Here is a 24,735-nt window from a genome sequence, read left to right as displayed (position 1 = left end):
TGGTCTCTCCATGGTGTGGAGATGCCGGCGTTGGACTGGGGTAAACACAGTAAGAAGTTTAACAACACCAGGTCCAACTCAGGTTGGACTTTAACCTGGTGTTGTTAAACTTCTTACTCTCCATGGTGCCAGTGTCCTTTTGATAATCAGTTGATTCCACATCCAAGTACAGAACACATGTACAGTTTCTCCTCGCTGTGAATGGGGTGATGTTTTTCAGGCTGTGTTACTGGTTGAAGCTCTTTCCACAGTCAGTTCACTGGAACACTCTCACTCAGGTGTGTGGGGTCTCCATTCTTGTCCAGTCACACTGATGTTTGAAATCTTTTCCCACAGACAGAACAAACATTTCTTCTCATACATTCAAACAGCAATTATATTCAGGTCCTGATGAATCCAGTGACTTTGTAACATCTTGTTGTGACGTTTGGTGAGATTTCAGTCTGTACATTCTCTCCTTCTAATATCCTGTTTATAGAAGTTATCAGTGTAAGTATCGGACTGAAATTCAAAACAGACAATTCTACTTTCCATGGAATATTCTTTGCTCTCTCATTCCCGAAAGTTGTGAATCTCCATCCCACACACTCTCCCCCCCATTGTCATACTGCTGTACCTAATACACACCCTCCCAATTCTCCTGAAGGTGCTGATTCAGGCTGATTGACAGATCCATGCTCCTGTCCAGTACAAAGAGACCTGAAAATCTTCATACAGGCTGCTAGCCAATGTCCACATTACTAGAAAGGAGATGTGAGGAACAATTTTATTCACGAGTGGTCACGACCTGACCTCACTGCTTCTGTGCATGATGGAATCAGAAATGATCAATGGTTTGAAAAATAAATCAGATAGGTGTGAAGGAATTAAAAAAGGAACAGAGTTATGGAGGGGAAATGGGACTGAGTGGATTGATGTACAGAGAGTCAGCATGGACTTCTTCCAACTATCACTGGAATATATACAAAATTTCAGGCAATGTAGTGGAAGACATGCCCTGTCTACATCAACGGTGACAAAGTGGAAATGGTTGAGAGCTCAAGTTTCTAGGTGCTCAGATCACAACAACCTGTCCTGGTCCCTCGAAATTGCTGCTTTAGTTAAGAAAGCCCACCAACGACGCTACTTTCTCAGGAGGCTAAGGAAATTCGCCATGTCAACTATGACTCTCACCAATTTTTACAGGGACACTACAAGGGGTGTGAATGTAGCCCAGTCCATCACGCAAATCAGCCTCTTATCCATTGACACTGTCTACATTTCCTATTGCCTCAGAAAAGCAGCTAGCATAATCAAGGACCCCACTTATCCTGGACATTCTCTTTTCTATCTTCTTCTGTCGGGAAAAAGATACAAAAGTCTGAGGTCACAAACCAACCGACTCAAGGCCAGCTTCTTCCCTGCTGCTGCTGTCAGACTTTTACAAACAAAGAACAAAGAAAATTACAGCACAGGAACAGGCCCTTCGACCTTTCAAGCCTGCACCGACTATGCTGCCTGACTGAACTAAAACCCCCTACCCTTCCGGGAACCATATCCCTCCATTCCCATCCTATTCATGTATTTGTCAAGATGCCTCTTAAAAGTCACTGTCATATCTGCTTCCACTACCTTCCCTGGCAGCGAGTTCCAGGCACCCACTACTCTCTGTATAAAAAACTTGCCTCGTACATCTCCTTTAAACCTTGCCCCTCACACCTTAAACCTGTGCCCCCTAGTAATTGACTCTTCAACCCTGGGAAAAAGCTTCTGACGATCCACTCTGTCCATGCCCCTCATAATCTTGTAGACTTCTATCAGGTCGCCCCTCAACCTCCGTTGTTCCAGTGAGAACAAACCAAGTTTCTCCAACCTCTCTTCATAGCTAATGCCCTCCATGCCAGGCAACATCCTGGTAAATCTTTTCTGTACCCTCTCCAAAGCTCCTCCTTTTGAATGGACCTACCTCATATTAAGCTGATCTTTCTCTTCACCCTTTCTGTAACTGTAACACTATATTCTGCACTCTCTCCTACTCCGCTGTGTACTCTATGAACAGTATGATTTGTCTGTATACCGCGCAAGAAACAATACTTTTCACTGTATCCCAATACATGTGACAATAATAAATCAAATCAAACCCATTGCTGCATTTCCTTCCTGAAGCCACATTTGTCCACTGGGGCCTGGCCCCGGGAGAAAGCGCTGCAGCTGCCGTTGTGTTGGGTGTTGAGGCGGTGCCGCTAGTTCCTTATTGGGGGTGTTAAAGCCTCCACTGGGTGTGTGGAGCCTCCCCTCCCACCCACTGCCCCTAACACTGCCTCCGCTTATCCGCCTCCTTCCCGCCTGAAGATCAGACAAACAAGCGTCTGTCCCTGGACATGAGCCGCACTGCGCATGCCCAACGTCGCAATGCCCAGGGATTGATTGACGGCAGCTCTGGACCAATAGGAAAAGGGGGCGGGGCTGGAGGACCGAGCAGGAGCAGCTGGTCCTCCAACCAGAGTGAATAGAGGAGGGGTCTGAAGCATGCGCAGTGTGGGTAATGGCGGCGGACGGACGGTTTTAACTCAGATCCGAAATCAGTTCAAGGTAGAGGGCGGCGCGCAGAGAGCGATGAATGTGGCGGGTGGGTGGAGAGGCTTCGGAAACATGTTGTTCAAATCCAAACCCGGGAAAATATCTTCCCGGGCGTCCAGTTGGTACCAAATTGGGGGCGCAATTTGTCGTGTTGGGCCTGGGCTGACGGCTGCCAATGTGTCGGTGGCAATGTCTATCAGTGCGCATGTGCGGCCGGCATCTTTGTAAGGGGCGAAGTGTCGCAGCGCGATCGCCATGTTTGTTGGGGGCAGCAGACGCAGCTCTGGAGCGCAATGGATCGCGCGTTGGACGTCTAACTAAATGGCACGTTCGCTATTCAAAGGTTATGGGTTCGAGTCCCACCAGAGTCAGGCTTTGGCCCAGGTTAGTAGCAATCAAGTTGTTGCTTCATTGATGTGTTTCAGCGAGGGGAGCTCCGGCAGTGACATTTGCTGCTCTGCCATACCTCCATGCAGCTTCTCTTTATAAAAAAAAGAAAAAGTTGGGGGGCAGCAGGGCGCAAGAGCGACTTTGTGAGGGCAATGTGCAGCAGCGCGATCGCCATGTTTGTTGGGGGCAGCAGGGTGCAGGAGTGATGTATGGGACCTGAACCCACTGCAGTCCATGTGGTGTAGGTACATCCACCCTGCTGGTAGGGAGGGAATTCCAGCATTTTGTCCCACGACTGCGAAGGAATGGCGATATATTCCAAGTCAGGATGGTGAGTGACTTGGAGGGGAGCTTGCAGCTGGTGGTGTTCCCATGCTTCTGTTGTCTTTGTCCTTTTAGATGGAAGTGGTTGTGTGTTTGGAAGGTGCTGTCTGAGGACTTTTGGTGAATTCTTGCAGTGCATCTTGTCGATAGTACGCACTGCTGCTCCTGAGCTTCGGTGAGAGGAGCTTGTTCCCCATTGTTCAGAATGGAGACAACTTGTCCGTCAAACTGCATAAACCCTGTAAGGATGAAGAATAAGTATGGCAAGTTTTGGGACCCTTGGATAACGAGCGATATTGTGAGCCTAGTCAAAGAGAAAAAGGAAGCATTTGTCAAGGCTAGGAGGCTGGGAACACACGAAGCAAGTGTGGAATACAAGGAAATTAGAAAGAAACTTAAGCAAGGAGTAAGGAGGGATAAAAGGGGTCATGAAAAATCATTGGCCAGCAGGATTAAGGAAAATTCCAAGGCTTTTTATACATATATAAAGAGCAAGAGGGTAGCCAGGGAGAGGGTTGGCCCACTCAAGGACAGGGGAGGGAATCTATGCATGGAACCAGAGGAAATGGGCGAGGTATTAAATGAGTACTTTGCGTCAGTATTCACCAAAGAGAAGGACTTGGTGGTGGATGATGAGTCTGGGAAAGGATGTGTAGATAGTTTGAGTCATGTTCAGATCAAAAAGGAGGAGGTATTGGGGTTCTTGAGAAACATTAAGGTTGACAAGTCCCCAGGGCCTGATGGGATATACCCCAAAATACTGAGAGAGGCAAGGGAGGAAATTGCTGGGACCTTGAGAGAAATCTTTGTATCCTCACTGGCTACAGGGGAGGTCCCAGAGGATTGGAGAATAGCCAATGTTGTTCCTTTGTTTAAGAAGGGTAGCAAGATTAATCCAGGTAATTACAGGCCGGTGAGCCTTACGTCAATGGTAGGGAAATTATTGGAGAGGATTCTTCGAGACAGGATTTACTCCCACTTGGAAATGAGTGGATGTATTAGCAAGAGGCAACCTGGTTTTGTGAAGGGGAGTTCATGTCTCTAACTTGATCGAGTTTTTCGAGGAAGTGATGAAGATGATTGATGAGGGTAGGGCAGTGGATGTTGTCTACATCGACTTCAGTAAGGCCTTTGACAAGGTCCCTCGTGGCAGACTGGTGCAGAAGATGAAGTCGCATGGGATCAGAGGTGAACTGGCAAGGGATACAGAACTGGCTCGGTCATAGAAGACAGAGGGTAGCAGTGGAACGGTGCTTTTCTGAATGGAGAGCTGGGACAAGTGGCGTTCCTCAGGGATCAGTGCTGGGACCTTTGCTGTTCGTAATATATATAAATGATTTTGAAGAAAATGTAACTGGTTTGATCAGTAAGTTTGCGGATGACACAAAGGTTGGTGGATTTGTGGACAGCGATGAGGACTATCAGAGGATACAGCAGAATATAGATCGGTTGGAGACTTGGGCGGAGAGATTGCAGATGGCGTTGAATCCGGACAAATGTGGTAATGCATTTTGGGAAGTTTAATAAAGATAGGAAATGTACAGTAAATGGCAGAACCCTTAAGAGTATTGATAGGCAGAGGGATCTGGGTGTACAGGTACACAGGTCACTGAAAGTGGCAACACACGTGGAGAAGGTAATCAAGAAGGCATACGGCATGCTTGCCTTCATCAGCCGGGGCACTAAGTTTAAAAATTGGTGAGTCATGTTGCAGCTTTATAGAACCTTAGTTAGGCCGCACTTGGAATCTAGTGTTTTATTCTGGTCACCACACTACCAGAAGGATGTGGAGGCTTTGGAGAGGGTACAGAAAAGATTTACCAGGATGTTACCTGGCATGGAGGGCATTAGCTATGTGGAGAGGTTGGAGAAACTTGGTTTGTTTTCACTGGAACGACAGAGGTTGAAGGGAGACCTGATAGAAGTCTACAAGATTATGCGAGGCATGGACAGAGTGGATAGTCAGAAGCTTTTTCCCAGGATGGAAGAGTCAATTACTAGAGGGCATAGGTTTAAGGTGTGAGGGGCAAGGTTTAAAGGAGATGTACGAGGCAAGTTTTTTACACAGAGGGTGGTGGGTGCCTGGAACTCGCTGCCGGGGGAGGTAATGGAAGCAGATACAACAGTGAATTTTAAGGGGCATCTTGACAAATACATGAATAGGATGGGAATAGAGGGATATGGTCCCTGGAAGGGTAGGGGGTTTTAGTTCAGTTGGGCAGCATGGTCAGTGCAGGCTTGGAGGGCCAAAGGGCCTGTTCCTGTGCAGTATTTTTCTTTGTTCTTTGTTCTCTGAGTCCCACTGTCTTATTGATCAGACAGAGCGGTGGCAGAGCAGGAAAGAAAAGGAAGCAAATCCTGCTCTCCGAATCCCACTCCCTCATGGAACGTCCTGGCATCATAGAATTCCTACAGAGCAGAAGGAGGCCATTTGGCCATCGAGTCTGCACCAACTACAATCCCATCAAGGACCTATCCCCATAACCCTATACATTTACCCCAGCTAGTCCCCCTGACAGTAAGGGGCAATTTAGCATAGCTAATCCACCTAATCCACACATCTTTGGATTGTAGGAAGAAACCGGAGCGCCTGGAGGAAACCCACACAGACACCGGGAGAATGTACAAACTCCACTCAGGTGACCCAAGCTGGGAATCGAACCCGGGTCCCTGGCACTGTGAGCCAGCAGTGCTAACCAACTGTGCCACTCTCTCTCCAACAGAGCATTTTACGCCCGCTCTATCCCCGTAACCGCACCAATCCCCCTAACCTCCACATCTTTGGACGCTGAGGGGCAATTTAGGATGGCGAATCCAGCTAACCTAGACATCTTTTTGGCAAAGTATTTATAGATCTGTGGGTTTGTTCAGTCACATGAAGAACCATGGTGAAACTCACGACCCTGAGTAGACACGAGCAACACGGTGGCACAATGGTTAGCACTTCTGCCTCACAGTGCCAGGGATCCAGTTTCAGTTCCTGGCTTGGGTGACTTAAATTAATTTATTTATTAGTGTCACAAGTAAGCTTACTTTAACACTGCAATTAAGTTACTGTGAAATTCTGTGGAGTTTATATGTTTTCCTTGCATCTGCGTGGGTTTCTTCCGGGTGCTCCAGTTTCCCCCCCACAGTCCAAAGATGTGCAGGTTGGGTGGATTGACCATGATAAATTTCCCCTTAGTTTCCCAAGCTGTGGAGATAAGGGGACTTGGCTAAGATAAATCTGTGAGGCTACGGGGATAGGTTATAGAGGTTTACAGCATGGAAACAGGCCCTTCGGCCCAATTTGTCCATGCCGCCCTTTTTTTTTTAACCCCTAAGCTGGTCCCAATTGCCTGCATTTGGCCCATATCCCTCTATATCCATCTTACCCATATAACTGTTTAAACGCTTTTTTAAAGAGAAAATTGTACCAGCCTCTACTACTGCCTCTGGCAGCTTGTTCCAGACACTCACCAACCTCAGCGTGAAAAAATTGCCCCTCTGGACCCTTGTGTATCTCTCCCCTCTCACCTTAAACCTGTGCCCTCTAGTTTTAGACTCCCCGACCTTTGGGAAAAGATATTGACTATCTAGCTGACCTGTGCCCCTCATTATTTTATAGACCTCTATGAGATCACTCTTCAGCTTCCCACACTCCAGAGAAAAAAATCCCAGTCTATCCAGCCTCTCCTTATAACTCAAACCACCAAGTCCTGTTAGCATCCGAGTAAATCTCTTCTGCATTCTTCCTAGTTTAATAATATCCTTTCTATAATAGGGTGACCAGAACTGTACACAGTATTCCAAGTGTGGGCCTTACCAATGTCTTGGGTGGGCAAGAGGGCCTGGGTAAAGTACTCTGTCAGAGAGTCAGTGTCGACTCAATGGGTCGAATGGCCTCCTCCTGCACTGTAGGGATTCGATGATGATAAATATCATCCTCAAATCGAGGGACTGTTGACAATGACGACAATCAAGGTGCAACAGGGAGTTAGTGTGGATATCCTGGTCTTAGGAGAATCTGTTAAAATCCTGATTTATTTGTACAAATATAAAATCCCTCTCCTCTGTTCTGCTCCCAAATCCTCTCTCACTTTCCTCCCCTCAAAGAGGACAGAGTCTTGTGAAGACCCAGACCGTGTGGCAGCTTCCCTTCCCTGAAGAACATCAGTGAGTCAGTTGTGTTTTATATGACAATCCAGCAGTTTTTATGGTCACTCTTTCCCAGTGCCGGCCCCACAAATTACTGCATTCATTCAGCTCCATTTCACAACCTGTTTTTGTGGGTTCTCTCTCACTCACTCTTTTCTGTTTTAAATCAGTTTTATAGGGTCTTCAAAGGGGAAGGTTTGTATTTGGGAGACGGGAAACCAAACATCACATCAGGATCCGACAAAGTTGCCCAAGTTATTGTAACTGAATATCATCGAGTATTGAACATGGAAGGAAAAAGCACCGTTCAGAGTGGGGAGAAACCATACACCTGTTCTGTGTGTGGACGAGGCTTCAGTCGATCCTCAGGCTTGTCGCAACATAAATGTGTTCACACTTGGAAGGAGTCATTTTGTTCCCCATCTGAGCTGGAAATCCATCAACACACTAACGCTGAGAAACCTTTCACTTGCTCCGAGTGTGGGAAGGGATTCAGTGATTTATCCAGCCTGCTGAGACACCGGCGAGTTCACACTGGGGAGAGGCCATTCAGCTGTACTGTGTGTGGGAAAGGATTCAATGATTTATCCAACCAGTTGAAGCACCAGCGAATTCACGCTTTGGAGAAACCATTCACATGCCCCAAGTGTGGGAAAGGATTCACTGATTCATCCAACATGTTGAGACATCAGCGAGTTCACGCAGACAAGAGACCATTTAAATGTCAGGAATGTGGGAAGGGCTTTAAAGGCTCTGAGGATCTGATGTGCCATCAGCGAGTTCACTCTGACGAGAGACTGTTCAGGTGCTCCAGCTGTGGGACTGGGTTCAGGCAGTCATCTGAACTCACTGTACACCAGCGCACTCACACCAAGAAAAGACCATTCACCTGCTCCGAATGTGGAAAGGGATTCACTCGGTCATCCTACCTGCTGAGACACCAGCAACTTCATGTGTAACTACAGTGACTGGATTTTGCTGTTAATCACATCCAGGACTGAACCGTGTTCATTGGGGTCTGTTTCTGCTCCTATTTCTAAACTCCAGCCCAGTGACAGGGGCTAATATTTTTGCTTTGAAAAAATAGTTTTTGTAAAGTACACTGTGCTGAATCTTTTTAATAGCTGTTACAAGTTAGTTCCTGTTAAAATTCTCACCCCCTCCCCGTCTCCTCCATCCTCACCTCCAACAACAAGTGTGAGGAGCTCAAAGAGCTTTTTGTCACTAAGATTGAGGCAATCTGATCAGCTGCCTCTGCTGCTTCCCTCTCACACTCGGCCAAACTGTCCTCCACTAAGTCTGGAACTCGCATCTTTTTCCAGTTTCCCTCCCATCTCTCCCTTATGTCCTGTCGGACTCAGCTTGTCCATGACATTCCCCCCTCACTATGTTCCATTGACCTTATTCCTACGAAGCTGTTGACCATTCACCTCCTCCATATTAATCAATACTCTTTACAGTTCTCATTCTCTTCTAGTCCGAGCCTTCTCACCTTTAAATCCATTGTCACCACACACTCTGAAAAAACAATCTTTGACTTCCTCTCCAACCTCCTTTTCCTCTCCAAAGCCCCTGAACTTGGTGTCCCCCGAGGATCTATCCTTGGCCCCTCCTATTTCCCATCTCCAAGCTGCCACTAGGTGACATCATCCAAAAGCACCGTGTTGGTTTTCACCTGTACACTGACACCACCCAGCTCGACCTCACCCCCATCCCCCTCCATTCCTCCACTGTTACTAAATTAACAAACTGCTTATCCCACGTACACTACTGGATGAGCAGAAATTCCTTCCAGTTAAAAATTGGGAAGATCAGTCACCACGACAAATTCCCTAACTACTGAGTCCATCCCTCTCTCTGGGAACTGTCTGAGGCTGAACCACATTCTTCACAATCTCCGTGCCACATTTGATGTCAGGATGAGTTTCTGACCACATTTCCACCCATCACTGATCCCAGATATTTCAATCTCCATAATGTCGCCTGTCTCCACCCCACCTGCTGCTGAAACCCTCATCCATACCCGTGTTACCCTTAAACTGGATGATTCCAATCCATTCCTGACCAGCCTCTCTCACTCACCCCACCCCCACATTAAACATGTCTTTTTTATTCATTTGTGGACCGTGGGCATCGCTGGCTGCCCAGCAATAATTCTCCATCCCTAATTGGCCCTGGAGGGCAGGTGAGTGTCAACCACATTGCTGTGGGTCTGGAGTCACATGTAGGCCAGACCAGGTGAGGACAGCAGATTTCCTTCCCTAAAGGACGTGAGTGAACGAGATGGGTTTTTATAACAATCGACAATAATTTCATGATCATCAGTAGATTCTTAATTCCAGATATTTTTTATTGAATTCAAATTCCCCCAGCTGCAGTGGCAGGATTCGAACCGGGGTCCCCAGAACATTGACAATAGTCTAGCAACAATACCACTAGCCCATCACCTCCCCACATTTGTGATTATCCAAAACCCTGCTGCCCCTGTGCTGTTCACCCACCACATCCTGTGCTCACTGAACTACATCGGGTCCACATCAGGTAATGCATTGATTTTAACATTTACATCCTTGTTTTCAAATCTCTCCACGGCCTGTCCTTCCCAATCTCTAATCTCCAATAACACACCCTCTGAGATATCTGTGCTCTTCTCATTCTGGCCTCTTGAACATCTCTGATTTTAATTACTCCATCATTAATGTCTGTCCTGGTGTGTCGTTCTGAAATTCCCTCCCTAAACATGGTTTAAATATGGTTCACATCCATAGATCTCTGAAGGTTGCCACTCAAGTGGATAGAGCCGTGAAGAAGGCCTTATAGTGTGTTGCGTTCATTAACAGGGGGTTTGAGTTTAAGAGCCGTGGGGTTATGCTGCAACTGTACAGGACCTTGGTGAGACCACATTTGGAATATTGTGTGCAGTTCTGGTCACCTCACTATAAGAAGGAAAGAGTGCAGAGGAGATTTACCAGGATGCTGCCTGGTTTGGAGGGCAGGTCTTATGAGGAAAGGTTGAGGGAACTTGGGCTTTTCTCTTTGGAGCGGAGGAGGTTGAGAGGAGACTTGATAGAGGTTTATAAGATGATGAGGGGGATAGATAGAGTGAATGTTCAAAGACTATTTCCTCGGGTGAATGGAGTGGTAACTAGGGAGCATAACTATAGGATTCATGGTGGGAGATATAGGAAGGATGTCCGAGGTAGGTTTTTTACTCGGAGAGTGGTTGGGGTGTGGAATGGACTGCCTGCAGGGATAGTGGAGTCAGAAACTTTAGGAACATTTAAGAAGCTATTGGATAGGCACATGGAGTATTTCGAGATGATAGGGAGGAAATAGCTTGATTTGGGTTTCAGACAAAGCTCGGCACAACATCGTGGGCCGAAGGGCCTGTTCTGTGCTGTACTGTTCGATGTTCTTTTTAAACCTCTCTGTCCCTCCATTCCCTCCCTCCTGATTAAAGATTCTCATTAAAATCTCCCACTCCTATCAAGCTTTGACCAGCTGTTCACATATCACCCAGTGTGACTCAGTATTTTGTTACAAAATTCCTCTGAAGCACCTTGGGATGTTTTATTACATTAAACGTGTTCTATAAATACAAGTTGTTACTGATCCCAGCAGTCAGTTCGTACACAGTAAGATTCCACAAACAGCAATCAGTTCAACTGATCAATCCATGGTGATGTTAGTTAAAACACGAATGTTGGTCCCACTGCACGGTGGCACAGTGGTTAGCACTGCTGCCTCGCAGTGCCAGGGTCCCGGGTTCAATTCCGGCCTCAGGTCGCTGTCTATGTGGAGTTTGCACATTCTCCCCGTGTCTGTGTGGGTTTCCACCGGACGCTCCAGTTTCCTCCCACAGTCCATAGATGTGCTGGTTAGGTTGATTGGCCATGGTAAATTGACCCTAGTGTCAGGGGATTTGCAGAGAGGGGTTATGGGGATAGGGCCTGGGTGGGATTGTGGTCGGTACAGACTCAATAGGCTGAATGGCCTCCTTCTGCACTGTAGGGATTCTACGATTCTATACAGCAGGGGAACTCCCCTGTGGACAATGTGTGGAGTTGTTGAGCTCTCTTGAGCTGAGACTAGAGCTGATTGAACTGTTGGGCCTGTTGTGGACCTTGAAGAGCCGCTGTCTGGGATCTTTCCTCTCAATTCACTGACTCCCAGCTGAAATTGTTCCTGATCAGTCAAATAATTAACTCTGAAATCAATCTCTATTTACTCTTTGAAGCAAAATCTACAACCTTAAATCAGCTGTGAAAGAGAAATAAATTTCTTGTGTTCATTTAGAACCTTTCAGAACATCCCAAAGTGATTCATATTCAATGGTGAATTTTGGAAGGAAGAATGTGGAGAGGCAGAATAAACTAAATGGGACAACTTTAAACAGAATGCAGGAACACTGTGACCTGGGAGTGGATGTACACAAATGCTTGACTGCGACAGGACAAGTTGATCAAGCTGTTTAAATATAAAACTAATGGAGTCCTCGGTTTATTAATGGAGACATGGATTACAAAAGCAAGGCAGTTATTGTGAATCTTTATAAATCAAGGATTAATCCTCAGCTGAAATAGTGTTAAATTCTGAGTTCTAAATTTCACTTTGGGAAAGATGTCAAGGCCTTTGAGAGGGTGCAGGGAAAATTTCCCAGAATAGTATCAGGGATGTGGGATTTCAGTTCTGTGGAGAGACTGAAGTTCTCTTTCGAGCTGAGAAAGTTAAGGAATGATTTGATAGAGATGTGGACACTTCTGAGGAGTTTTCATCTGCACAGGGAGAAGCTGTATCCATTGGCAGGATGGTTGGTAACTGCAGAACACAACTTGAAAATAATCAGCAAAAAATCCAGGATGGAGATATAGAAACGCAGAATGCTGCCATGGCAACAAACTTTTTTTTTTATTTCAAAAATATACTTTATTCATAAAAAAAACTCTCAAATAAAACATTGCAAAATGACAGATCCAAAAGTTACAAACAGTGCAAAAAAGAATCATTTTTACAGTACAATACAGTGCTTATTGACAAAACATTACATTCATTACATTTCATTACTTAAAACTATGTACATACATCAGAGTTTACTGTGTGCCGTTATTTTTCAGGTTGACACACAGTTACGCAGGCTGAGGGTATTCTGCAGTTACCAGGCCCTCGGTCTGCCTCGGTTGAAAGGCTTTACACGGTGGCTTTTCCCCATTGTGCCTTGGCGGCGGCTGCCCCAAGCTTGAGCGCACCCTGAGCACGTAGTCCTGGACCTTGGAATGTGCCAGTCTGCAACACTCGGTCGAGGACAATTCTTTCAGCTGGAAGATCAGTAAGTTTCGGGCGGACCAAAGTGCATCCTTCACCGAGTTGATGGCTCTCCAGCAGCAGTTGATATTTGTCTCGGTGTGCGTCCCCGGAAACAGCCCGTAGAGCACAGAGTCCTGCGTCACCGAGCTGCTCGGGACGAACCTCGACAAGTACCACTGCATCTCACTCCAGACCTTCTTTGCAAAGGCACATTCCACAAGGAGGTGTGCGACCGTCTCATCACCCCCGCAGCCGCTTCCAGGGCAGTGTGCTGCCATGGCAACAAACACTCCATTTGTTGGTTCAGGGGGGGTTGAGTGGAACTTTCCATTTTGAAGTGTCATCATTCATTGTTTTGTATATTAGGCCACATCTACAAACCTCTTTCTCACACTTCCAATGAAGAGGAACAAATGTGAATGGATGAATCACTTTGAGAAGCTCTCTGCTGTCTGTGATTTTTCCCTCTCAAATGGCCATATATAAACCAAATTTCTGAGAGTTTTTTGTCACTCACTCAATTGTCCATCAGTCAGGGGCAGATATTCAAGGTAATCCCTGCTATTTCCATTGTCCATTAAGTCATTTTGTGGCTCATCACTTGCTCGGACATCCTGTTTAATCTTTACTCAGACAGTTGGTTTACATGTGGGTTTTGAGAACCCCTCAACCCTATCAAGTTTCTCTTGTTTCCGATTCTGTGTCAGTGACATGTCCTTGGCAGATATAACAGGCCTACACTGTCCTGTGTTTGTCACCCCAGGAAGCTTTCCTGATAAGAAAGAGAGAGATATTCTTTTAATATTCAATACATTGCTAAATATATTATCACAGTGATTCCTTACAGATCTCCGCACCCTGAGAAGGGAATAAAAGCAAAATATTGCAGATGCTGGAATCTGAAACAAAAACAGAAAATGCTGGAAAATTCCAACACTTCTGACAGCATCTGCGGAGAGAGAATAGAGCCAATGTTTCGAGTCTGACTGACTCCCTGCCTCAAAACGTCGGCTATATCCTCGCTCCACAGATGCTGTCAGACTTATTGAGATTTTCCCATTTTCTATTTTTGAAAAGGAATATCTTACTGAATTCTCACTAATTTCTTACTAACCTCACTATTTCTAAACTATGAGCTTGTTTTCCTCATTTTTTGATGACATCCCAAGGATAACATAGTAAACCTACTTGAATGATCAGAATCGGCAACACAAACCCTTCAGCTGCCATTAAGAATAACTATAAAACCTTTTCCAGTAAATGTGATAACGATCAACTTTGATTCATCCTCCCCACCGTGCAGGTCATCTCACACAACTTTAAATTATTGACATGTTGTCAATACATCTGGTTCAAACAAAACTTCATGCACGGACTTTAAATATTCTCCAGCTCCCTGTTCATCTGCATCCACCTTGTGGATATTTTCTAACCAATACTGGACCCTCTTCAACTTAATTTCTCCTTTCTGAACTGGTTTAGAAATTCTATTATATAGGATTTACTCGTAATCCCCATCACCACCTTCTCCAATCCCCAGGATATCTCTCAGCCCTGGCCTGCCTGTTTTCTCTGTCAGACTGTCAGTCATTCCCTGTAATGAGGCAGTGCCATTGTATAGTCCTGGCTTCACTTAGGAACTTCTTCATTCATGTTTAACGAAGACTGATCCCACTCCGAACTTGTAAGATTTAGCTCGGCAAATCACAGATTACCCAAAAAGAGTGTTGAGCTCAGAAGTGATTTGAAGTATTTCATTGAGAAGCAACAGTTTGAATATGATACAGAAGCCAAATAAACAGGAGAAACCCACAAACTGGCAGGTGAAAATGATTTACCAGTCCCAGAGGACAAACAGACAGATGACACAGAGTGAGTGCTGGTCTCTGTAGCTGGTGGCTGCACTCTCCTCTGAATGGTTTACTGGTGTGAGCCAGAGTGCGGGTGTTGGGCTGAAGTCAGTACAGATCACTTCAAAATCTCTTTGCTCTCAAGAGCCTGCTTTAAACTTCACACAGGCAGCTGGTTTATGTACGGGTCTTGAGATCCGATCGTATCAGGATTATAAATCTCTTGTTTCAGGGTCTGTACTAGTGACATTGTCCTTGGCAGAGATAGCAAGCCTGTCCTGTGTTTCAAAAACAGAAAATGCTGGAAAATCTCAGCTGGTCTGACAGCATCTGGAGGGAGAGAATAGAGCTGACATTTCGAGTCTGGATGACCCTTCATCAGAGCTGCGATGGAAGCTTTCTTCACAAGACAGAGAGTGAGCTGCTTCTATAATCCAGAATATTCTGAAAATGTTATAAAGTTATTAGACAGCAATTTCTTACAGTCTGTTACTTGGATTGAACTTGTCTCCACTCCCGGGTTGAGGGGGAGGGAGGGGGGGGGGAGAGAGAATTCTGTACCAGAGTGGAGGGGTAAGATTTGGGATCTCTCGATTCTCCACCAATTTTCATTCCTCTTCTTTCTGGTGGATAATGGAGGTGTCACTTTGTGTAATGTGCACGTCAGCAAGGATTAATCAGCATTTTAATTGGAGATGTTAATCAGTGGAACCTCTCAGACACTGAATTGTAAAGTTTGTACTGAAGATCAATTTGGGATTGAAGTAAGAAGTTCAGAATCCTGTTGTAAATTAATTTCTGATGCGAGTTGCTGAATTATGGGGAAAGGTCGCAGACAGAGGTTCTTAAAGGGACACTGCAGCCCAGAGAACGCAATCAGCTCCAGATCCAGAATATTAAACTCCAGCCCAGTTACCGGCTGTATTAACATCAGCAGAAACAAACTCCAGCTGTCAGAATGAAAGGGCCTGGTTGTCATTAACAGCAGCAATAACAGCAGAATCCAATCTCTGCCCTCACTTGTGAACTCGCTGGTGTTTCAGCAGCTGAGATGAATCAATGAATCCCTTCCCACACTCGGAGCAGGTGAATGGCCTCTCCCCAGTGTGAGCTCGCTGGTGTACAGTGAGACTGCCTGAGTGTCTGAAACTCTTTCCACAGTCAGTGCAGCTGAATGGCCTCTCCCCAGTGTGAACTCGCTGGTGTTTCAGCAGGGTGGATGAAAGCCTAAAGCTCATTCCACAGTCAGTGCAGCTGAATGGTTTCTCCCCGGAGTGAACTCGCTGGTATGCCACTAGGTTAGAGGAATTAATGAATCCCTTCCCACACACGGAGCAGGTGAACGGCCTCTCCCCAGTGTGAACCCGCCGGTGTAACGCTAGATTGTACTACTGAGTAAATCTTTTCCCACACACAGAGCAGCTGAATGGCCCCTCCAGTGTGAACACGCTGATGTAATGCTAGGTTGGATGACTGAGTGAAATCCTTCCCACACATGGAGCAGTTGAAAGGTCTCTCCCCAGTGTGGGTGCGTCGATATGTTTCCAGTTTGGATGGGCAAGTGAATGCTTTCCCACAGTCCCCACATATCCACGGTTTCTCCGTGGTGTCGGTGTCATCATGTCTCTCCATGTTGATGATCAGTTGAAGCCTCGTCCACACACACAACACATGTACAGTCTCTCCCCTCTGTGAATGATGTGATGTAGTTTCAGGCTGTGTAACTGTTTAAAGCTCTTTCCACACTCAGTGCACTGGAACATTCTCACTCGGGTGTGTGTGTGTCTCGGTGATTTTCCAATCCCATTGATTTATGAAATCTTTTCCCACAGACAGAACAGATAAACATTTTTCCTTCCACATTCAAAGACCAATGATATTCAGCTGATGAATCGAGTGACTCTCAGATTTTGACATGATGTTTGTTCTGACTTTCCTGTCTGGAACTCCTCTCCCTCTCACCCCCTGTAAAAGGAGTTTACAGAAGTTATCAGTGTAAATAGAGGACAGAAATTCAGAGCAGACAATTCTAGTTTCTATGGAACATTTCATAGGAATTAGGAGCAGAAGGAGACAAATTCAGCTCTTCGAGCCTGCTCCGCCATTCAATCAGATCATGGCTGATCTCTCCCTGGTCTCAAATCCACCTCCCCACCTGTTTATACTCCAGATTCTTTACAATAAATACCAACATCCCATTTGCCTTTTTTATTACATGCTGCACCTGCAGACCGACTTTCTGTGATTTATGAACATAGACACCCAGATCCCTCTGCCTGGACACATTTTGGATCTGCTTCATTTAGGTAATAATTTGCCTTTTCATTTTTTCTGCCAAAATGGATAACCTCACACTTACCCACATTAAATTCCATCTGCCAAATTTTGGCCCATTCTCTGAGCCTATCTATATCCATCTGAAGAGCCTTTATATCCTCTTCACTGCCTGCTTTCCCACCTATTTTAGTATCACCCGCAAATTTTGCTATGTTACACTCTGTCCCTGCTTGCAGATCATTTATATAGATTGTAAAAAGTTGAGGTCCGAGGACTGATCCCTGCAGCACCCCATTAGTTACGTTTCGCCAGCCAGAGAAGGACTCATTTATCCCGACCCTCTGCTTTCTGTCAGTTAGCCAATCCTCAATCCAATCTAGTACTATACCCCCAATCCCCTGTGATCACACTTTCTGAATCAATCTTTTATGTGGCACCTTGTCAAATGACTTCTGAAAGTCTATATATACCACATCCACAGGTTCCCCACTATCCACCTTGCTGGTTATGTCCTCAAAGATTTCAAGCAAGTTTGTTAAACATGACTTACCCTGCATAAAACCATGCTGACAATAATGGATTGAGCTTTGACGTTCCAAATGCTCATTCATCTCCTCCTTAATGATTGATTCTAGCAGCTTCCTCACTACACAGGTCAAGCAAACTGGCCTTTGGTTTCCTATTTTTTGCCTCTCTCCCTTTTTGAACAACGGCGTCAAATTAACGTGTTTCCAATCCACCGAGACCTTACCAGAATCCAAGGAATTTTGAAAACTCACAACTAATGCATCCACTATCTCTGCTGCCACCTCCTTTAATACCCGAGGGTGCAGGCCATCAGGTCCCAGAGACTTATCTGCCTTTAATCCTTTTAGTTTATTCAATATTGTCTCCCTCGTGATGGTTATTGTACCAAGTGACTGTAACACTACATTCTGCACTCTCTCGTTTCCTTCTCTATGAATGGTATGTTTTGTCTGTATAGCGCGCAAGAAACAATACTTTTCACTGTATGTTAGTACATGTGACAATAATAAATCAAATTTTAAAAAATAAATAATAAACAGTTTTTAGAAAATCTTCATTATTCTGTATTGTGAAGACAGAGGCAAAATATTGGATTAGTGGTTCTGCCATCGCTGCGTTCCCCATTAATACCTCATCAGTATTGTCCTCTAAAGGACCAACATTTATTTCAGCTATTCTCTTCCTCTTTATATACTTATAGTTCCCCCATATATACTTCCCCAGATCTGTAACTGTGTCCCATACACTCCTCTCCCTCTCTGCTCATTGCTCCAGATTCAGTCTGATTCTCTCTCCTCCTATCCTTAAACTGGTGACTCAGGCTGTGGGTCCATTCCTTCACTCTCATCCCAACAAATTATACAGCTCACAACAACAAATCAACTTTAATGACTTTATTATTGATTTTAAATATCCGGGAATAATCACCTTTTCTCAGTTGTGCCTTTGCTCCAGTTTGTGATTCCACAACAATGAAAAGAGAGGCTCCGCTGGGTGGCTGGAGGACCGAGAGGGAGCAGCTGGAGGACCAAGAAAGAGCAACTGGTCCTGCAGCCAATCGGAGTGAATGAACGGCGGGGCTGGAGGACCGGGAGCGGCTGGTCCTCCAACCAATCAGAGTGAATGAGGGGCCGGGCCGGAGGACCGAGCGGGAGCAGAGTGCCCCTCCAGTCCTGCTCCAGACTCTGGAATCTTGTGTCTTTATTCACTTGTTAGAATCATAGAATCCTACAGCGCAGAAGGAGGCCACTTGGCCCATCGAGTCTGCACTGACCACAATCTTACCCAGGCCCTATCCCTATAACCCCATGCATTTACCTTCGCTAGTCCCCTGACACTAAGGGGCAATTTAGCATGTCCAATCCATCTAACCCGCACATCTTTGGGCTGTGGGAGGAAACCACCCAGACACGGGGAGAACGTGCAAACTCCACACAGATAGTGACCTAAGCTGGGAATCAAACCCGGGCCCCTGGCGCATTAACAACAGTTTTTAGAAAATCTTCATTATTCTCTACCGTGAAGACAGAGGCAAAATATTGCTTTAGTGTCTCTGCCATCTCTGCGTTCCCCATCATCAGTATTGTCCTCTAAAGGACCAACATTTACTTTAGCTATTGTGATGCAGCAGTGCTAACCACTGTACCACTTATTAAGTATCTTCAATCGCAACCTTTAGTTTAATCAAAGTGTTTATTGTCCCTAACTGGATCTCCCCTCACATCCCAGGATCTGGACAAAGATTGTAACAATAACGGGGTGAAAAGTTATCAGGGTAGGTGGGTCTATGGAATTGAGGTTACAATCAGATCAGACATGATCTTATTGAATGGTAGACCAGACTCAAGTGGCTGAGTGGCCGACTCCTCCTAATTCATATATCTGCATGTATGTTCACTAATGTCCTTTAGGGAAGGAAATCTGCCGTCCTTACCTGGTCTGGCCTACATGTGACACCAAAGCCACAGCAATGTTCACCAAGGGCAGCTAGGGGTGGGCAATAAATGCTGTCCAGCCAACGATGACCATGTTCCACAAATGAATTTAAAAATGTTGCAATGAGAGCCATGCACTTGATATCAATGTATTTATATTGGGTTTTTTTCTTATTTAAGGTGGGGGGGGGGGGTGTTTAAAATTTCAGATTTATTCTGTAGGCAGCCAGTGTGTCTGGAAAACATTTAGCTTCAGGGTGTAAAAGCAAGTTGGAACAAAAGGTCCAGTGGTTAGTTCAAAACTTCCTTCTCCCCAGGTCTGTTCTAACAAACTGTGTCCATCTGAGTTACATTTATACAAACTCACTCACTCAGTAAGTGATCAGATTTCACTGAACTACAACAACAACTTATATTAATGTAGAACTTTTCACTTAATAAAATGTCCGAAGCAGTTTCATAGGAACAAAAGGACATGTTGCGTCAGATGATTCAAAGAGATTGGTTATAAGGAGAGTCTTTAGGGAGGAAAGGGAAGTGGAAAGGTGGAGAGGTTTAGGGAGGAAATTCCAGTGCTTAGGGTCCAGGCAGCTGAAGGCACGGCCACCAATGGTGGGGTGATTTAAATCAGGGGTGAAGGACAACTGGGAAAGGACATCTGGGAACGGGGCTCCATGTGTGTGGCCCCATAGCCCAGGCTCAAGGCTCTAATCTGAACTTTGGGACAGTGTTTGACCGTCCCTGGTCTCACAGAAAGACAATTCCGCCGATCAACATCTTGTAAGATCTGTGTTTATTGATACCATAAAAAGTTGGGACCAGTCCAGTCCTCCTGTGGACTGGATGGGGATTGATTTTAACAGGTTTAAACTCCTCTGGATCTCAATGTTACAACTTGAATATCTTTTGGTTAAAAATGAAAATAAATAAATATTGGAAATTGAACAGAACAGAAATGGGGAAACACACACAATCCCCTTCATGTTCACTGAACATTCTTTCACCCACTCATCCACCCAGTGGCTCCCAGCCGGATCGACAATCAGCACAAAGCCAGAGAGAGGGGGAGCTGGTCCTCGGGATGTAACAATGGACAAGGGCTGGAAGTTTACAGTTTATGGTCATGACCTGCTTGGAGGCAAGTCAGAGCCGTGCTTGAAGCTCCATGGAGGCAGCCACTTTCTCCATGATAGACAGTCTCTGGAACCTCCACCAGCCCCACAACCCTCCGAGCTCCCTGCCCTCCTCCAATTAGGGAAGAAGGTGACACAGTGGTAATGTCGTTGATTGGATTTATTACTGTCATCTGTATTGGGATACTGTGAAAAGTATTGTTTCTTGCACAACATACAGACAAAACACATACTGTTCATAAAGTACATCAGGGAGAAGGAAAGGAGACAGTGCAGAAAATAGTGTTAAAGTTATAGCTAGGGTGAAGAGAAAAGCTTAATGAAAGGTAGGTCGATTCAAGAGTCTGATAGCAGCAGAGAAGAAGGTGTTCTTGAGTTGGTTGGTCGGTGATCTCAGACTTGAATGCTTTCTATGGTGCATCTGTAAAAGCTAATGAGAGTCGTAGCAGACATGCCAAATTTTCTTAGCCTCCTGAGAAAGCAGAGGTGTTGGTGGCTTTCTTAACTATAGTGTTGGCGTGGAGGGACCAGGACAGGTTGTTGGTGATCTGGACACCTCAAATCATGAAGCTCTCAACCATTTCCACTTCTGGAACAGACATCCAGAAGTCCAGCCCAATGCTCTGGGGACATGGGCTCAAATCCCCAATTCAATTAACGAATCTGGAATTCTAAAGCTAGTCTCAGTAATGATGTCCATGTTAGTTATCATCGATTGTTGTAAAACTTCACCAATGTCCTTTAGGGAAGGAAATCTGCCATCCTTATCTGGTCTGGCCTACGTGTGACTCTGGACTCACAGCAATGTGGTTGAGTCTAGGGCCGAGCAAGCCACTCAGTTCAGGGACAATAAGGGATGGGTAACAAGTTCTGGCCTTTCCAGTGATGCCCACATCCCAGGAGACAATAAAATAAAATGTTCTGACCCTCTTCAGCTCCCCCAACCGGCTTCACTCCACCTGTACTTTCACCTGCTGAGGTCCTAAAGGATGGAAATCCCTCACTAAACCTGCTCCTTACCTTTTCAACCCAGCTTCTTACCGTCTGTGAAGGGTCTCGGTACATTTTAACCTGTTACTGGGTAAATACCAATTGTTGTCACCGCTTTTCATCTGAAAACTCAGGAATGCCACAAAAACATTTGGAAACTTCAGATCAGAGACATTTTCAGACTGGAATAGTCACTTGTGGTCAGGAACAGCTCGCAGTTTTATATCAATCTGATTTCAGAGCATGCTTTGTAAACAATCACTGTCTAATAATCTTCATAAAATGTAAAAAGGTTCCTTGAAAATTAACAGAACAGCACTCTCTGTCCCTCCCTCTCTCCCTCTTATGAAGAAAGCTTCCACAGCAGCTTGCTGGGTGACAAACCCAGAATGCACCTGTTTTCTCTCCCCAGATAAGGAGCTCTGATCCATGGAAGAGAGCGGCTGAACACATTTCTTACACACCTCAGGATTAACCCACATGCTCAGTCTTCAATGTGATTACCAGCAGCAAAAGCAGTTGAATCCAACCCCTGCAGACACTCATGAAATTGCTGGTGTCTGAGCATTTGCTGTAAGTCAGTGAATACATTCCCACACTCGGAACAGGTGAACAGTCTCTCTCCAGTGTGAACTTGCTGGTGTATCATTAGATCATTGCTACTTTTAATGTTCTGCTCATAATCAAAATATTTATAATGTTTTATATCAGAGTGAATCCGCTGATGTTTCAACAGGTTGTATGACTGAGTGAATCCCTTCCCACACACAGAGCAGGTGAACGGTCTCTCCCCAGTGTGAACTCGCTGGTGCATCACGAGACTTTTGCTGCTTTTAAAGCTCTGCTCACAGTCAAAACATTGAAAAGGTTTTACATCGATGTGAATTTGTTGGTGTTTCAGCAGGTGGTATGATTGAATGAAGTTCTTCCCACACACAGAGCAGGTGAATGGCCTCTCCCCAGTGTGAATTCGCTGGTGTACAGTGAGTTCAGATGATCGTCTGAACCCAGTCCCACAGTGAGAACATCTAAATGGTCTCTCGTCAGTGTGAACACGTTGATGACACGTCACTTCACCGGAGGTTTTGAAGCACTTCCCGCAGTCTGGACATTTAAAGGGTCTCTTGTCAGTGTGAACTCGCTGGTGTTTCTGCAGGTTGGATGTAGCAGTGAATCGCTTCCCACACAAGGGGCAGGTGAACGGCTTCTCCTCACTGTGAATGTGTTGGTGCCTCAGCAGATACTTTTTGCTTTTAAATGTTTTCTCACAGTCAGAACATTTGAAAGGTGTCTGATCAGTGTGAACATACTGGTGTGTCAGCAGGCTGGATGACTGAGTGAATCCCTTCCCACAGGTGGAGCAGGTGAACGGCCTCTCCCCAGTGTGAGCGCGTTGATGCATTTCCAGTTCAGAAGGGTAACTGTATCCTTTCCCACAATCCCTACATTTCCATGGTTTCTCCATGGTGCTGGTGTCCTTGTGTCTCTCCAGGTTGGACACTTAGTTGAATCCTCATCCACACACAGAACATGTGAACGGTTTCTCCTCGCTGTGAATGGTGTGATATTTTTTCAGGCTGTGTAACTGGTTAAAGCTCTTTCCATAGTCAGTTCACAGAAATACTCTCTCAGGTATTTGTGTGTGTCTCGGTGCTTTTCCAGTCACACTGATGTTTGAAATCTTTTCCCACAGACAGAACAAACATTTCTCCTTCCACATTCAAAGGCCAATGATATTCAGACCCTGATGAATCGAGTGACTCTGTCAGATCTCAATGTGATTTCTGTTTCTGTCTGTAATTCCTCCTTTCCAATATTCTGTAAAACAGTTTACAAAAGTCATCAGTTAGTCCAGGATAGAAATTTTGAACAATTTTAGTTTCTCTGGAACATTTTTTCCTCTCTTGCTTGCCTTCATTGGCCGGGGCATCAAGTATAAAAGTTGGCAAGATGTGTTACAGCTGTATAAAACTTTTATTAGGCCACATTTGGAGTATTACATGCAGTTCTGGTTCCCACACGATCATAGAATCATAGAAACCCTACAGTGCAGAAGGAGGCCATTCGGCCCATCGAGTCTGCACCGACCACAATCCCACCCAGGCCCTACCCCCACATATTTTACCCGCTAATCCCTCTAACCTACGCATCCCAGGACTCTAAGGGGCAATTTTTTTAACCTGGCCAATCAACCTCACCCGCACATCTTTGGACTGTGGGAGGAAACCAGAGCACCCGGAGGAAACCCACGCAGACACGAGGAGAATGTGCAAACTCCACACAGACAGTGACCCGAGCCGGGAATCGAACCCGGGACCCTGGAGCTGTGAAGCAGCAGTGCTAACCACTGTGCTAGAAGGATGTGGATGCTTTGGAGACACTATAAAGAAGGTTTACCAGATGTTGCCCAGTCTAGAGGGTTTAAGGTATGAAGAGGTTGGATAAACCTGGATTGTTTTCACTAGAAAGACGGAGACTGAGGGGTGACCTGATAGAGATCTACAAAATTATGGGATGCATAGATAGGGTGGATAGTCAGAGGCTTTTTCCCAGGGCGGAAGGGTTGACTATGAGAGGGCACAGGTTCAAGGTGAGGTGGGGAAAGTTTTTCACACAGAGGGTTGTGGGTGCCTGGACCATGCTGCCAATGGAGGTTGTGGAAGCAGGCACATTAGCAACGTTCAAGGCGTATCTTGATAGACACACAAACGGGAGACAAACAGAGGGATAGAATCTGTTTAGGGACAATAAGTAGTGGGTGTAAATTAGGAATCAGCACAGGCTCGGTGGGCCAAAGGGCCTGTTGCTGTGCTGCATTGTTCTTTGTTCTCCTAAATCTGTAAATCCCCTTCCCACACACTCTCCCTCCTCCTTGGGCTGAAATCCAAACCCTTCTCCACTATTTCTTTCCTCCACTCCCAGTTTTCTCTCTCCTTCTCTGTCTGGTTTCAGTTGCCCTGTTTGTGAACAGAATTCCCACTCACCTGAAGAAGGGGCTTGGAGCTCCGAAAGCTTGTGTGGCTTTTGCTACCAAATAAACCTGTTGGACTTTAACCTGGTGTTGTTAAACTTCTTACTGGGTTCAGTTCTCCAGCTCCTGTCTGCAGACTGACAATAAAACCAATGGGTCTTACTGGGAGGTTTGGAACCTCCTGCACTCATCCGCCTGAGTCCAGATTCACAGCCACACCGCGCATGCTCCAGCTCACAATGGGCCGGGGAGTGATTGACGGGCAGCTCCGGACCAATAGGAAGAGGATCATCCGGGTCCCGGATTGACCCGGGCAACCGGCCACCATCTTAGGAGAG

General features: G+C 45.6%; 2 protein-coding genes and 1 pseudogene across 2 annotated transcripts in view; 1 reads left to right on the top strand and 2 right to left on the bottom strand.

Annotated features, from left to right (window-relative positions):
• LOC144484436 (uncharacterized) overlaps positions 1-22,891 on the bottom strand; it is an 89,509-nt gene extending 66,618 nt beyond the window's left edge. The window contains exon 1 of the mRNA XM_078202968.1: positions 21,891-22,891. Coding sequence (XP_078059094.1) covers positions 21,911-22,891 — 981 coding nt within the window. The 3' untranslated portion in view covers positions 21,891-21,910. The remainder of the gene's footprint in view (positions 1-21,890) is intronic.
• On the top strand, positions 2,509-8,509 carry LOC144484455 (uncharacterized). The gene is made up of 2 exons (XM_078202989.1): positions 2,509-2,943; positions 7,581-8,509. The coding sequence occupies exons 1-2, from the start codon at positions 2,881-2,883 to the stop codon at positions 8,367-8,369; spliced, it is 852 nt and encodes a 283-aa protein (XP_078059115.1). The 5' UTR covers positions 2,509-2,880; the 3' UTR covers positions 8,370-8,509.
• LOC144484437 (uncharacterized) lies at positions 15,456-16,196 on the bottom strand (annotated as a pseudogene).
• Positions 22,892-24,735: the final 1,844 nt, after the last annotated feature.

This window comes from Mustelus asterias, unplaced genomic scaffold, assembly GCF_964213995.1.
Source record: "Mustelus asterias unplaced genomic scaffold, sMusAst1.hap1.1 HAP1_SCAFFOLD_107, whole genome shotgun sequence".
NCBI lineage: Eukaryota > Metazoa > Chordata > Chondrichthyes > Carcharhiniformes > Triakidae > Mustelus > Mustelus asterias.
This window is presented reverse-complemented; position numbering and strand designations above follow the sequence as displayed.

Excerpts from the sequence above, each read along its gene's own strand:
- LOC144484455 (XM_078202989.1), top strand. The coding sequence starts at position 2,881 with ATGGCACGTTCGCTATTCAAAGGTTATGGGTTCGAGTCCCACCAGAGT. Across the intron at positions 2,944-7,580 it reads AGAGTCAGGCTTTGGCCCAG|TTTTATAGGGTCTTCAAAGG; the intron begins GTTAGTAGCAAT and ends GTTTTAAATCAG.